Raw genomic sequence first — 16,889 nt, forward strand, 5'->3', positions numbered from 1 at the left:
GACTCACTCTAGCAGGTCCCAACATTTCAAATGGTTACCCAAAAATATACACATCTACACATCATGGGGACGGCACATATACTGTACCCAATTCTGAGAGCAGCAGAAAAAAGTATGGCAACAGAATCCCCCATAAATCATGGCATGAAAGGCCCTTCTAGTGCTGCAAGGTAATGTAACCAGTAGTACAGAAACAAAAACAATTACAACTGGGATCCAAAGAATGTTGTTGCTTGTGTAACTTGAAAGCACGAACATTACAAAAGAATCCCAAATCAAAAGACACACACAGGATGATGGCTGAAAACAATTCTTGAAACAGTTCACTAACCAAGTTAACAAACAAATGAATAAATGGACAATTAAAGGAACTTAACCTAACCAGACAGAGAAAGTTGGAGGCTGGTCTAGGAGGTCAAATCCCTGCTGATATGTGGGTTGTTGAAAACACATTAAGGGATTTTACACTGTCCAGAGATGCAGAGTTACAGAATGTGTGCCCATCCTTCTGTAAATCAAATTGTCAAGCACACCAACACACTCTGAATCAACCCCATTAGGGTGCCTTCAGTATACAAAAGTTATAACATCATATAATGTACCATACCTCTTAAAACTCAGACACAAAAACACTCACCTGACTTTCTCTGTGGATTACATCTAATGTTTTCATAAAGTGTTCTGTTTTCAGCTGGGACTTGTTCTCAGATGGTGAATTTACCAAATTATGTTGCTTTAACTGTGGGTAATAGCTTCCACATCTGTGTGGTTTAAATATATATTCCCAATGGCTCGTATCCATGACAGGGTGCTTACTCCAGACAAGTGTCTGGTCCCCATCTGCAGACTTGAAGACAGGACAACAAATCATCTGATGTAGAAAAGTGCAGCAAAAAATACAAGAAAAAGAAGGTTTGCTCTCAGGATTCGGTTCAGTGTCACCTAATATGCCATCAACATTCTTAAAATCTCCAGCAACTGCCCACATGGCTGAACACGCAGCTGTTAAAGAAACAAACTGCAAAAGTAGCAACGACTGTCAATGAAAAAAGAAACGGGACGAATGGTGCCTTAGTGAGGCAATGCTGCTCAGTAAAGGAAGAGCAGGCAGGGAAAACAATCTGCCTACAAAGTTAATTTAAGACTCTGTAGTCATGACTTTTTTCCTAGTTGGTCATGAGCCTTTGAAGAACAACCTTTACATGTTTATTTATTTATTTACTAAAATAGATCTTAGATTTTCAGCCAGAGCACGTGTGTGTGTGGTATGAGGGACAAAGGCAGGCTAACAGTTATGACTGCTCAGTTGGAAAGTAAAGCATGCACCTCAGTCAACAATATTACTGCTAACTAAAGACCTGCTGTGAAATGCATGTGGCTGGGGACGCCTCCATAAGAATACAAAAAATGTTTTGGATTACATCTCTAAATTGAGTCACAAAGGTGAGGATGTTATAGAAGACTTTCCATTATAAGGAATAGCAAATATATATATATATATATATATATATATATATATATATATATATATAATTTATTTGAGTTGTACACAGCTGCACTAATAAGCTACAACAAATATTATTTGCTGTTATCTTAACATCAGTGTATCATATTTAAAAATATATATAAATATTAACTTATGGATAAAATGCAGATATTAACTTGTAGATAAAACTGGTCAGTTAGGTCAAATCTGGGAAGAACGGGAGCTATGTTTTAAAGCAGATAACATTAAAAATATTAAATTAAACTCCTTGTTTGTTTTCTAAATTAAGTACTGTTTAATAAATAAAACACAGGGTTTTCAAGCATCAGGCCAATCAGCTTCTTCAACACATACTTACATTAAAACAAAGCAAGATGGCATCAATCAGACATTCGTTTGTGCATTTGTGTGTAATAAAGACATGTCAGGGTGGCCGCCTTCTCAGCCTGCTGACAAAAATATAAAACACTGGAGCATGCATGACATGAGTTCCTGCATAACTGAAAACTCATACACAGTATTCACCTACCATACTATATCTTCTCCACAATGGAGGTTTTCCTCCTGGAAAATTGTCCACATTCTAACATATCTCCATAAAATATTTCCACAGGCAGAAGAAAAAAGCTGAAGATTTCCTGAGAGAAAAGCAGAGACATGGGGACCCACATTTTATGTATACATTTTTTCTTTGCATTTTGAGAAGCAACACAGACAGACATGTTATTGCATGTGAAATCAGTATTTTTTTTTATTTTCTGCTCCATGCGCTTTTTTAGTGGGGGTGGGGTGATTTTTGATGTACCCAGAAGATGGACCACTTTTAGGGGGTCATTCCTACTGCAGCCCATAAAGTAATTACAAGGGATGGAAATGGAATTCTAAAGTATCCTCACTAAAGCAGTGCTGACCCTGTACAGAGCAGATTTACTGGGCTGAAGTGAAACGCTCAGCTATTAACAAATCACAGTACATCTTAACACTTAATTGGACCCCATCTCAGGAGGAGCAGACAGGCTTCTAACAATAACCCAGTTAGTTTCTCTGAGAAGCGGCCTAGTGTACCTTTCAGCATATGCCTATGAGGCTCAGTTTTTCGATGTGCATCCTGCAAGTTTACTGGAACTGCCATTTTCCTCCCCTGGCTCTCCCTTAAAATTGTTTTCTGTTCGACTGAGTTACTTAGCACGTTGCCATTATCATTTCTGTGCTTCTAAATGTTTTACGGCAAAATTAAATAGTCAAGTAATTCAAATTAGCCCAGATGGTGTAGTGGTATATTGCTGTGATTGTAGGGCACAGCCTCCTGGGTTTGAAATTTGGCAGGGCTGATTATTTATCGTTGGGAGGATGGCCTAATGGTTAAGGTGTTTGCCTTACAAACACAAGGTACAGTGCTTGAATCTCACAGGGGATAATTGGCTAGGCTTAAAATGGCTTGCAAGGGCAGTTAGCCTAGTACTAATCTATAATCTATAATCTATAAAGAATGATTTTAAAAGCTGGTAAGGTTGCACTTCATGAAATTTCAGGATAGGGTCCTTATAATTGTACGGGATCTCAATTTGACTTTTTTTAAAGAAATTACAGTACACACTGCAGAGGGTACTTTACAAATCCTCACTGCTTGTTAATAGGATAAGAGGACTTCTGAGATCCCTGAAATTCCATGGGTGAACTGATTCTTGTCTGCATCAAATGTCTCAACTGTATAAAAGTTTTCTGTAGGCTTGTGGGGACATGCTACAAAACAAGCTTTCAAAGTCCTGGGCCACTTCCTTTCTATGATCCAATATTTGTTATGTTTTAACTTGCATGTGTTCTATGAAGAAATCATACAGGGATTCTTTTTTTTCCTTGAAATGTCTTATACAACTTCTTTTTAAGATGTCCTAAATGTACATATCATATGGAAAACAAATGCAGTGCCCTCAAAGGCTTTGATATCAGCAAGTGCTGTCGAAAACTGCTATTTTAAGTCTTGAATCACTTTGTGGAATTGAAGTTGACCTCTCGAACTGAAAACCTCCAGGCACTGGATGGAGTGTAATGGAGATTTGACAAACAAGCTCAAAACCAAGACATAATTAACATGCGCATGGGTTTGAAAGAACAAAGATTGCTAGAGTCCTTAAAAATATACCTAGCTACAAGGAACCCATGAGCAATGATTACTGATGTTTCTTATTGTTGAAATGTAATGCTGCTATGATTTTTGACATGTACATGTTTTGTAATCTGTTACATACGCATTTCCCTTCAGGATGCAACAAGCAAATTATCTGAATTACTTATCTTGTATCTACTTCTTACCAGTTATATTAAACCCTTCGCATTATTTCAGCTACTGTGTTTTTTTCTGTCATGTTTCATTTTATGTTTTCATCTCTGTTAGGTAATGTTAATCCTCCTAAATCAAAGCATGTCATGGCAGGAAAGGATCCCTTACCAGCCCACTTAGCAGGTTATCAAAAGAGGTGGATAGGCGCGCCCACCCACAACAACACCCATACAGACACACCAAGAATACAGTAACTAAACTATGATATTTTGAGTAGACGTACATGCATCCTGCATTCGTATATACAGTAAACTCTCAGTTAACAGGAACTCAAGCAACCAGAAAAAAAAAATTTAAGAAATACAGTAAAATGTTCATGTGTTGTGCTTTCTAACCCCCCCACCCCACACACACACACACACACACACACACACACACACACACACACACACACACACACACACACACACAGAAACATACCTTACATTTTTTAGTTTTAAAAAGGAAGACGGGAATAAATTCTCTCTTCCCAACCTAAGAATAAGTCAAACCAAACAAACAGTATAGGGTACATTATTAGTCAGGCCTATTTTAATAGTAACTCTCAAGCAACCAGAAACTACAGTTATCCGGCATCCCATGGGTGCCAGTTAACCGAGAGTTTACTGTACAAATATGTTCAAGTGTTTTACTAATGCAATCCAGACTTGCAAGTTGCACTGGGATACTCAGACAGAACATAGTTAAAATCTCCTGCAAATAACTGACTCCTAAATGAAAAGTCTTGGAGCTATTACATTACAACTCTACATTATAACTTAACTCTCATCGCAGAATGATATAACCAGTGTTACTAATAACACAGTTGCCATTGTTCTTGACTCCAGACTTCACATGGTAGACAGAACAAAGACTCTTGAGGTTTCCCTACATGAAATGGCCTCACCTTTCTTTTTGTACCTATGTAGAAGGCTGACACAAACAATATAAATAAAATCTGAACAACTTCAGATGTTCAGTGGCTGCAGGTGTGCTTCCTGCAGAAATATTAAATGAGATACATTTTTTATAATATCCCCGTTGAGCCTGCCCAAATACTCCACTACCTTAACCCAACTGGCCTAGTTACCCCATCAAGGGTGACAGCCAGTCAACTCTAGCCTAAATAAGAGTCCTATGCCCCATAGTATTTAATCAGCCTATTTGTTTCTCCTTTGGCAAGACCCAGCTTCCAGATCTAGTATGGCAGCATACCCTATTCCTAGGAGCAGCCTCCCACCCTTGTGCCAGTCTTTGTTTAAACTTTAAGTTCTACAGCTGCTGATCATTCTACTGCATGCTCTCTGAGATACATACATGTGCACATAAACAAATTCTCCATGGGTGTAATATCTGGTGCTTCCACTAGGTGTCACCCACAAAATGTGTCAGAAACTCCTCCTCCCTCCCGCAGGAGCTGCAAGCTGGTGACTGCCATTTACTCCCATCTTCCCCTGCCAGGCACCCAAATCACTAATTAAAATAGTCACCTGAGTCACAGTCAGGACTTTATCCCACTAGACCACAGAGTGGGTTTTCAACTTCATAGTGACATGTGCTTATAGGTTCATAGGTTTATACTAGGCTATCTGCCCTAAGGCATTTATAAGCCTAGCCCAAATTTTTGTGGCTTACGCCACCCCTTATATGAAAAAATACTGTGCCCATTAGTTTGTTGTGCCTCTGTCCAGCAGTGACACAGATATGATTCCCGGGGTAAACCTACGATCTCCCATCCACAGGTCTAGATTTCTCTTGAACAGAGTCAGCGAGGTGCTCTGCCTCACATGGACCGGGATTTTATTCCACAGCATAGGGAGTCTCTGAGTGATAAATCTATCCCTCCAGCACGTCCTATTTATATCCGTGCTAAGGTTTAAGTCGCTTGCTCTAGTGGTTTTGGTGGATTTGGATTTTTTGAGGTGGAGCATGTCCATTAATTCCGGGTTGGACATGGCCTTGTATGTCATGGCACATGTCACCTCTGAGCAGACGGTATGCGACTGAATAGAGCTGGAGTTTCTTCAATCTGGCAGCATATGACAGATTTTGGAGTCCCTTTATCCTTTTGGTGAGGAACTTTTGGGGTCTCTCCAATTGCTGCAGATGTCGGGTGAGATACATCCCGAATGGGGCATTGTACTCGATCATTGTTCTGATAAGTGAAGAGTACAGGGGAACAATGACCTCACTAGATCTGGATGTGAATCCCTTCATGATCAGGTGGGCAATGTAGAAGGTCTTTCTAACCACTTTAGCAATGTGAGTGTCAAAAGAAAGGCCACTGTCAACCTGGGTCCCCAGGTCCCTGATAACCTCTTCTGTGCTTAGTGGATTGCCACCTATATGGTAGCTTGGGGTTACCTTGTTTTTCCCGAAGGGTATGACTATACACTTTTTGGCGTTTAACTTCAGGCCATTGTTCTGGCACCAGCTATCTGTTTCCGTGAGTCCCTTCTGAAGGATATCCGTGTCCGATGCACTTTCCACTATGGCGCCCAGTTTGCAGTCGTCTGCAAACTTTGTCAGCCAAAGTCCTCCCATGTTGGCCTGTACTTCTGAGAAGTAGATGCCAAACAATAGGGGGCCAAGGACCGAGCCCTGTGGGACACCACTTGTGACCGGCTTGGAGTCTGACACAGCGCCAGCAACTCTAACCCTGTGGGTTCTGTCCTTAAGCCAGTTTGCAACCCATCTTGTGACATATGGGTTTACATTTAAGCTGGTAAGTTTTTCTACAATACCCGAGTGGGGTATTGTGTCAAAAGCCTTTGCAAGGTCAAGGTAGGCTGTATGGACTGCCTTTCCCTCATCAATGGCCTTGGTGACTGTTTCGAAGAAGTCGACCAAGTTCAAAAGGCATGATCTTCCCTTGACAAAGCCAAACTAGGTCGGGTCCAATGTCTGCAAGTCCCCTATATCTTTGTTTATGAGCTCCATTATGATCCTCTCCATAGCTTTGCAGACTAGACTTGTTAAGCTTATGGGGCGGTAATTACCAGGGTCCGTAGAGGCGCCGCCTTTGTGGAGTGGGATCACAGTTGCCGTACGCCACTCCTTGGGCACGTATCCTGTGGTAAGGCTGAGATTAAACAGCTGCCTTATGTGCGGGCTTAGTTCCTCATTGAGTTCGTGTAGCACACAGCCGGGGACACCATCCGGTCCCATTGATGCTGTGTTTTTAGCTTTAGAGAGAGCAGCTTTCACCTGCGCATTTGAGATGTCCGGGAGGCTACACTCGGCTGGGATAGTTATCTCTCCTTTGGGGGGGGTGAAGTTTGCACTGAACCTGTCTGCCAGTATGTTGGCAATGTCTGTGGGTTCAGTGATTTTTGTATCATTTTGGACTAATTCTGAGCATATCTGGGAGTTTCCACCCAGGTTCCTAACATAGCTGAAAAAGGCCTTATGATTGTCCTTTGAATCCATGGCAATTTTTCTCTCAAAATTGGCCTTAGTTGATTTTATGAGTGCTCGTATTTTTTTTACTAATAATGATCAGGGGTAACTTCCCTTTTATGGATTTTGTTCTATCATGTAATAGCTTTCTCCTTTTATTGTAAAGTTTGTTAATGGCTGGGGTCCACCAGACTGGACGTTTGCCCTTTGTGGAAAGAGTCTTGGTTTTATTTGGCATTGCCTGATCCATGCAGTCCTGGAGGTGTTCATAGAAGGCATTTGTAAGGGCTTCTGCAGCTTGGGTTGTGGTTTCCTCTGGCTCAGGGGCCTTGAAGGATACCACACCAGTCTTGAGTAGTGTGAAGTTTGCTTTAGAGAAGTTCTTCACTATGGTCTTTTTTGTTTGGGGTGGGGGCGGGATGTGGATTTCCAGTGAGATTAGTTTATGATCAGATCTCACCAATGAGGGATATACTTCCGGTGTGGAGCATTTTGTCCCCATGTTTGTGACAATGAGATCTAGTATATTTTCTCCTCTCGTGGGAACAGTGACTAGCTGTTCCATGGCATTTGAATTTATGAACTCCAGGAACCGTTGGGCTAGAAAGTTAGGGCTTGAGTAATGTTCCCAGTCTATATTCGGGTAGTTGAAGTCACCCAATATGATGGTGTTTGGAGATACATTTATACCCTCCAGTGTCTTCAGGAAGGCTGTGTGGGGTTCCTGAGTTTGAGAGGGTGGCCTGTAGCATGCTACAATTTGTAGAGCAGTTTTGCCTATGGTTAGTTGCACCTGGATGGTTTCCGAGCTTGCGTTGCCACCAACTTGGAGGTGTGGGTATCCTTTATGAATATGGATACACCCCCTCCTTTTGTGGTGTGGTCCGGGTTTTGGGGCCGGAACGCATGATATGAGGTAAAACCTAATAGTGCCGGGGTGCTCTCAGGAGCCTTGAACCAGGTTTCAGTTACAGCACAGACATCGATGTTCTCCATACTGAGAAGGGCCTCGAGTGCGTGCATTTTGAGATTTAGACTTCTGGCATTGAGCAGCATTACCCTCAGTTTCTTCCCATTTTTTGTTTTCTAGGGTGGTAGGTTTAGAATTTGAGCCTTGCCTAAAAAAGGCACTATGGGGGTGGCAAGAGCCTTAGCCAAACTTGCATGCCTAATTGAATTACTTTGCCCATTAAAACTTTTTTTGGAAACTTTATTTGCAGTTTTCATTCTAGCATTTACATTCCTTAACTGAGTAACTGTCTGTATAATTAATGGCAGATGATATTGCACACTTTTTCACAGCCACAACATACAATAGAAAACAAATTCATCAGTATTAAATTATGCTAAAAGAAAGAAGCCAGTTAGTTAACGTAAGAATATAGAGCAAAAGTAAAGACTTGATATTCAGTACATCATTTAAAAGGCTGGTACATAAACTCACAACATTTGTATTAATGTAAGCAGGAGTGCTTATGTCTCTTTAGCTGATGTATGTGAATGATTCAAGGGCAATCAATAATCGATGGCACACAACTGCACTAACGGTTGCCACCAAACAACAGTTCTTTTAGCTGATTGGCAGGGAGCCTTGCATTGATAGTCTGTGTATAAAAACACCCACCTTACATAACTAGCATAGTAGACCATTCACAGTAAGCCTACCAGGGGTGTGCCTTTCACTGGCTATACACACCAACAGCTGATGTTAGCTGTAAAATCCATAGCCTGCATGCTTGTTCAAGTTTACTAAAACAGGGTGGGGAGGGCTGGAAAGCCAAACAGAGGGCTATAAATTCTATTTGCAACTTAATACAACTGTGCCCAGTGCCATTAATTCTTAGTGAAATGCCATTTTGGTTTGAGACGAACTACACAGACAGTCAGCTGCATTATTAGTACCAGTGAGGTGCCTGGTACAAATTTAAACATTTTTAATGGACTTGAAAGATCAGTTGGGTTACTGATGGAACACACCTAAAAATATTTTCTAACAGTACTCAAAATAGTTCTACTGTTTAAATAGGCCAAATAGTTTTACTACGCGTTTCCATTTCTAGCTAAGTGATTTAAAAATACTTAAAACCAATGAAATGTCAGCTACCGGCTCAGGAGCTGGAAAAAACAGGACAAGTAGGATAAGAATGAGAGGACACTGCTAATACACCCATCCTGGGGTTGGGGAGGTAGCTCTGGCTTAACACTTGGGTGACACCTAGAGGCGCTGCTGCAAATTACACCCTTGAATCGCTAGGCTGCTGCAAGTGCACAATGTTGGGAAAGTCAGAATGTGGAAGTGTGTTTCCTGCAGCAGGCACCACTGAAGGAAGCTGAAAAGAGTTAGAGAGGTGAGAGCCAAAGGGAATGGTGGGCTACTCCATCACTCTGTCAAACCTGGCTCACTCCCTACCACCCTACTTTCCCCATAAGAACAAAGGGGCTTAATTAAGCACCTTGAGTAGGAATTAATGTGTTAAAGGACTTTCACCTATTCAGTGGATTCTCGGCTCTAGCCCCAACAGCACAAATCATTCAATTAGGTAAAGGCAGAGGAGTCATCAGGCAGGACTGGTGGAGTAAAAAATGTGGGGGGGGGGTTGCATCTAACATTATGTAAATATGAAAACATTCATGTTCTAACAAACATTCCAGGTTTGAGGAAGATACTAACCCCCACAAGTTTTATAGGTGACCACATTTACTGCTACTTTATTATCTCTCATTAGTTGTTGATGTTTTAATGACACTTCTTAATGTTTTGAAAGTTACTGGAATACCAAACTCAGTAAAGGTGTACAAAAAAGCATTACAGGCAGTACAATAACAATGTAACAGGCAATAGGTTCAGCTCTGCTCTAAGAGATAATATAAGACATGTGAAGCTAATGAAAGCTATAAGTAAACATCAGAGTGCTGAAAGAACTACTCCAGTGAAAAAAACAGTTCATAGGTAGATACTAGGCTATCTGCCTGAGGGCATTTATAAGCCTAGCCAGAGTGTGTTGGCTTTCGCCGCCCCATTGATTAATTAACTGATCCTCTGTCAAGCAGAGCCAATGAAGTGATCCCAAGGGGTGTATTTTCTGCTACCCATCCACTCGTCAAGGTTCTCCAAGTCATCCATGCTATCATGTCTGCACTTTAAATATCAAACTGTCAGCAGGTTTATTCAACGCTGGGAAGTTAAAACAGTTTTCACATACTTTGAAGGTAAGACTTCTGTCTATACACAACTGCAGTAAAAAAAAAATTGCTTGCAAAACAGACATCAATACAACCTTTCACACATACAAACCAATTTTCTGATTTGGTACTATTACTTTGTAATAAGAAAGTAAATTACTGCATGCATAACCTGTCAACAAGCAAGTTAGCGTACTTCAAATGAATTCTGGGTCAGTGCACAGCAGGAAGCTCAACAGTCGAGGAATAAACACGGAATAACACTCTTACCTAGCAAACGTTAAAAGTGTGCAAGTCCAAAACTGGGAACTATTGCACGGTTTTACTTTATTCTTTAGCACCTTCAAACATTTTTAGGAGCACTGATACCCCTCCAAGGAATATGTAAGGGAGAAGTGGACACATTTGTGTAATTCTAAACACTTGTATCAATGGGGCTGAATGCTTCCCTTTACTGAAATCACCCAATTCACAACAACCTCTGTTCTAAGTGATGACAGAATTAAGAAGTGTGTTAGGGTTATTATATAATTCATTTCAAAATTGTGGACTGGGAAGGATGCATACCTTAAGTACGAAAAACATCCTACCTCCCGCCCCCAACCCAGCTTACTGATACATTTGGGAAATATTGTAGTCTTCCTCCTCCTCAACAGTATTTCACCCAATCAGAAAATGCTGCCAACAGACACATTCCTAAGCTGTAGTTCAAGGACCCAAGATACCTCAATTTTTTTATTAAAAATTGAAGAGGAACAACTGATCTTATTTATTTTTTAAATAAAATCACTCCTGTATTACTTTTAAACTAAGTAAAACTACTAAGCAGATCAAGAGAGTAACTGTTACACTGTATCTATGTTCTGTAAATATATAAATTTAAAGGCCCATACAGAGATCTTCATGTGCAATGTTTTATAAAAAGCGTTTGTGAAACCTGTTAAAATGATAGCAAATTTTTATCATTAAACAAAAATGTTGCAGTGTCTTTCTTTTTGTAACTAAAACAAATCTTTACACAAGACAATCCAGTGTAGAAAACAGTTTTGTGACATAACAGTTTGCCCTGATAGGTTACGCACAGTGCAACAAAAGCTTTGCATCTGCCAGTACCCAGGTATCAGCCATATCATAGGTCTTATATTAATAGGAAGGGATATGAATGAGGCTTATAACACTGCATTTTTGTTAGACATCTCACTGAGCTGGTATTCTAGGTTGCAGTGACTTATCTGCCACCTATTCATCCTTCACGCCGGGCAGTTAAATGGGTTAATAATCAAGTTAGACTTGCATGGCTCTTCTGACATCTTAAGTTACAAGTGAACTGAGAAGGAATTAAATCCTTCTTAGTTTAATATTGTAACTAAAAGCAGTGGAATTAAAGTGGTGATTGCCACTTTAACATTACCCATGCTCACAAGGAGCATGTAAGTATGGCCTGACACACATATCTGCAGCAAGAACATCTCAACAGTGGGAAACTATATTCAAGGAATACTGACAATTCTCACTGTAACTGTTGCTATTAAGTTTTCCACAATGGCTTTGGTTCTACGGTTCTGACAGGGCCTAAAACTATTCACTTCCGTACTCTTTATGAATGCCTTGGAGTTCAGAATGCATAGTTGTATGCCTTCCTTGCAGTTTTCAGATTGTTATCTGTACCTACAGTTTACAAAGTGTAGGCAATAAATTCAACCTTGACAGCATTTCAGATGACAGGATATTAACAAAGGCTGTAAGAATTAGGTAATACATTTATTACCAAACTATCAGACATGTGAGAAGAAAGCTAATAAACACTCATCATAAAATAATTAGTATTACCTAGTAAAACTACAAATTAATTTATGGTCTTGGTCTTTTAGATGAAGGGATTCTTTATAGGTCATCAGTGATTATTTGCCTTTCATTACAGGTTACTGTTGACTCCATTTCTTCCAGGTCAATGGCAAGTTTGTCTTCTCAGCTACTGAATTGCTTCCCAAAGACGACATCTGCTATCTGGTATTTTTTTTTTTTTAACTTTACAGCTGTGCATCTGATACATTTGCTGTATTCATACTGACAAGGAAGTTTCCTTTCTTTACTGTTGGCACTGCACTGTCATTATTCCAGCTGATTTTTATGTATTTTTTTAATGACAATACCTGAGTAGCAGCTCCATATATGTAGATGACAATATTGTTTAAGAAATGGGTCACAGCTTTTGATTGTTGTGAGATCAAGGCTACAGCACATTTTGTGATTACATAGCTCAACTGATCCAAAAAGAAAACAGGGTATTTTTGTCTTTTTAGACAACCCAGCATTGTATTTCCCTCACTATCTTCCTCTACACAAAATACTCAAGATGCTTTATTTCTTGGACTAACTACATGGTCATCGACTTTTTATAATCTTTATGCTCTGAAGAGAAGAAATATTATATGTAATTCAGATTCTTATAAATGGACGTCAGATTCTGAAACAACAGATTGCAGGTAAGAAATTTCTTTTTTTTTCTAACATTATGCTATTTATGTTCCTGTGGTCAATTATACATAACAGTGTGAAAAGTGTCATCCTCACTAACATCACACCTAGTTGCACTATTCCTGTAGTATCCTCATTTCTGGTGAAATCCAATCACACCAAACAATGAACACCTCTGAATTTAAAGATTTTAAAAATACAAAACTATTAAAAATATGTGATGAGTTCTCATAATTCATCTGCAAGATTTCCATACCCCACCCCCTTTCACTTATACTAATGAATTTTACTTTCATCGAACAAGAGTCATAAACCAAGCCTTCCCAATCATAACCACATAAATTGGGGAATATAAAAATAAACCGCCTTGGTGGAATACTAGCATTAATAAGCTCTATAAGAAAAGAAAAAAAGCTAATTAAAGCCTATAAAAATCAAAATCCACCCACAACCCCCCACTCCTGTGGCACAGATGGCTGGAGCTCTGACTGTGGCATAGAAAAAAAAGTGGTCAATTAGCAGCACAGGTTTTGGAGTGAGTAAGACAGGGAGTTTGACAGTGAGGCTGAGCAGGTGTTGTCATCTCACCCATTCTGGGGTAAGAGAGGTGGCTACAGCTTGCTGCCTGGGTAACACTTACAGGGCGCACAAGGTACTGTACCCATGGAATTGTAGCCTACAGAGCATGCTCTGCCTAGGACACTGGGATTACACATATGAGGAGACACATGCTCCCCACTAATTACAGCATTTCCAGAGCTCTAGTGAGCTGCTGTGGTGATCAGCAGCTCCAAGGGAGGGGGAGGGAGAGATGGGGAATGGCGAGAGTTAGGTCACTTCACAAAGGGAGTCATACCTCAGATTCTGAAAATTAGAGACCCATCAGCCTAAAAAGCCGAATTTGAAAGCCATGGAACACATTACATCTAATTAGATGAGGTTGGATATAAAAAAAAATCTTATAGTTCTACACTTGTTGCAATATAGTTTTGTCAAAGGGTGATTATGTCTACTAAACTTAGTAAACATTTTCAAGAAAACAGCATCAGCCATAGATAGTGGCAACTCAGTTCATATAGCACACCTGGCACTAGCCAAGGCCCTTGTTACTATTCATCACACTGGAACTGTAAATAAACTTCAAGTCTTAAATGTTAGCCCATATGTTGTTAGAGGGATAAGCAAACTGACTGACAATTATGTAACGTGGCGGATGCCACTACAGGAAGTAAAAAAAAGTGACCTGTGGCACTTGTCAAGATTCAGTACTGGAATGCCTTCTGTTCAGCATCTACTTTTCAGATCTCCAAACAAGTAACTCAAACATATAATGGCTAAATTTGACAAAGACTGCACTCTAGGTATTGTCTTTGTCTTAACATCTGATAATGCGTTACTACAGCGAGGGCAAAGCCATGCAAAGGAATGGTGCATTAGAAAAATACTTAAAATGCATACAAAGAATTGCAACATTCTCATCTTTGTAAATAAATCTCAGCAACAGTACAGACAGCATCATACTGCAGACTGATAGGGCCGTCAAAGATCTTGGCACCCTTGAAGAAGTTCATATCCTTCTTCCACCATGTAGCAACAGTAGTCAGGAAATCATTCAATCTAACCCAAGTAATAACTAAAGGTAACACATCCAGATTGAAAGAAGATACAATTCTTTTATTCTTTGCCTGGCTTAGAGAAATTATAGAATATAATGTCATTTTTTGTATGTATCGTGCCAAACGCATTGCACACGTAGAAAGACCCCAGAGGCTCCTAAAAAACTCTCCGCTACCAAGATAGGCTTGAAGTTCTATTCCTGTACTCTGTTACATACTTCTATGTGGTGATGTACAGCTAAGATTCTGTGCTGTGAAGGTCAAAAATCTCCTTTATCTACACCTCCACAAAACAAACAGCTTCATAAACTCTCAAACAAAAGACCTGAATCTTTGTCTGCAAATATAAAAGACATATCGAAGAAACAAGTTTATTATTCTGTAACTGCTTCATCTCTGGAACAAATCTTCCAGTCTGATAATTATTACTATTTTTATTTATTTACACTTTGTTGACAGGTTAGTCCCACTAGGCCAAAGAAGTCTTTTTTTCAGAAGAGACCTGTGGTGACATTAGCACTGACTATGGGAAATTTGCCATGGCAGCAGGGAACTTCCCCTACACTTTCTTTAATAACTGTCATGAGATCTTTTACATCTACCCAGGCAACTTCCAACTCAAGTAGCTAGAGCTCAGTTTAATGTCTCGTTTGGAAGAAAGCACACTCAATAGTGCAGCACCCCCTTTATGCTACAATGCATGCCAGTATTGAAAATTAATTTAACTACCTGGTAAGGGAATACAACAAAGGCATGAATGCTATCTGTTGAGCTCATGAGTCTGCATGAGTGTAAAAAGTAAATAAATAAACAAAATCTTGAATTTAAGATCTACTTTTCATAGCTTTGGCTATTGAGCAGATAAAAACGTGGCCATATTTGCATTACTAGAACAAGATGTTTCTGAAATAAAAGCTACAGTTCAAGAGGACCCAAAACTGGAAAGATCCGGAATCTAAAATAGCTGAGAGATTAAGTACAAGCACGTGCGTGTGTGTGTGTGTGTGTGTGTGTGTGTGTGTGTGTGTGTGTCAGTGCTCAAGAAGTGGTCCTTTAGGGCTGTTATGATAACAACCATCTATGAAGATAGAAGAATCTAGTACAAACAGAAAGTACAGCAGATAGAAAACACACTGGCCCAACTTTCAGGGAACATCAGGGAAAGGACAGGAATCAGACTACTGTTAACACTGTGTTAGGCATGCTAAAAAAACTCAAAATCTTGGTGGATAAGGCAAGGAAAACAGGTTATACATTACACAGACACCAATCTAATGCAAACTGTTTTACTCAAATGAGCCATAGCTATAACACAGAACTCACAAGTACAAGGAAAACAAGCTAACAGCACATAAAATGACATGTTCAGTTACAGGGTGTACTTTTAATTTCTCATTTATTTGTCTAATAATTTTTGAAATTGAAATAATTCTTCCAGCACTGGGAATTTCATCCATTAACAACTCCATATACTAAAAATAGATACAGATGCAGCAATAAAGTGCCAAAATAGGGACACACCTGCAACCTTAAGTTCCACTAGGCATGGCCTATTTTTAGGAGGGCGCTGAAGTGGCATTCATAGGGTTAAGACAATTTTTTGCCTGCTCTTTTCCATAATGCCATGGGATCCTTTAACATCAAATTCAGCAATAGGTGTTACTGCAACTGCTTGAATAAAACAACGAAATATACACCAGGATCTTTATTAAATAAAGCTTTCGGGTCTACACCCTTCATCAGTATAACTTAACATATAAAAAAATCACCATTTAAATAGGAGAACATAAAGTCACATGCTTCAACCCAACCCACCTAACAATAAAAATTTAAAGCTACAATGAATCAATAAATATATGCAAAGTAGCACATAAAAAATCACATCTATAAAACATATACATTTTTATAAACAATTTTATACTGTTTCATATGAAATCACATGCACCATACTTAAAAATTAATAATTAATAATTAAAACTTAAACTTATAAAACTTCTCTCTGTCTTTTAGCCAGAACGGGCTTTAGACTAACTGAATTATTTAGGCCTGGGGCTACATCAGCTTGAAGTCTAATAATCCATTCTAGTTCTTTCAATTCCAATAAATTATTAATGTCACCCTTCCTCAGACCTACCTCTACCTTACAAAGAACCCTAAATCTAAAAGTATGTCCCACACCTTCATCCAATATATGCTTACTTAAGGCATTGGTGGGCAACTTCCTCTTGATTTCAGACCTGTGTTCCACCATTCTCTCCCTCAATTTTCTTATAGTTTTGCCTACATAGAATGAGGTGCAACACACACAGGTAGCCAAATATACTACTCTCTCCTCATTACAAGCAGTAATTGTTCTCATGGTAAATGTCTCATTAGTTATAGGATGTGTAAATGTAGCATCACCTGT

The 16,889-nt window shown here is 39.4% G+C and overlaps 1 protein-coding gene across 5 annotated transcripts in view; it reads right to left on the bottom strand.

Annotated features, from left to right (window-relative positions):
* Positions 1–16,889, bottom strand: part of ARHGEF6 (Rac/Cdc42 guanine nucleotide exchange factor 6) — a 1,746,213-nt gene that overhangs the window by 1,350,492 nt on the left and 378,832 nt on the right. For 2 of the 5 annotated variants that reach the window (XM_044065302.1, XM_044065301.1), the window contains exon 1: positions 638–1,060. The exons of the other annotated variants lie outside the window; for them this stretch is intronic. In XM_044065302.1, the coding sequence (XP_043921237.1) occupies positions 638–988 (351 nt within the window). In that variant the 5' untranslated portion in view covers positions 989–1,060. Of the gene's footprint in view, positions 1–637; positions 1,061–16,889 lie in introns of those variants that run through there. 5 annotated transcript variants of the gene reach the window in all.

The sequence above is a fragment of the Protopterus annectens genome, chromosome 3.part0 (assembly GCF_019279795.1).
Source record: "Protopterus annectens isolate FY-2018-M chromosome 3.part0, PAN1.0, whole genome shotgun sequence".
NCBI classification, from domain to species: Eukaryota; Metazoa; Chordata; order Ceratodontiformes; family Protopteridae; genus Protopterus; species Protopterus annectens.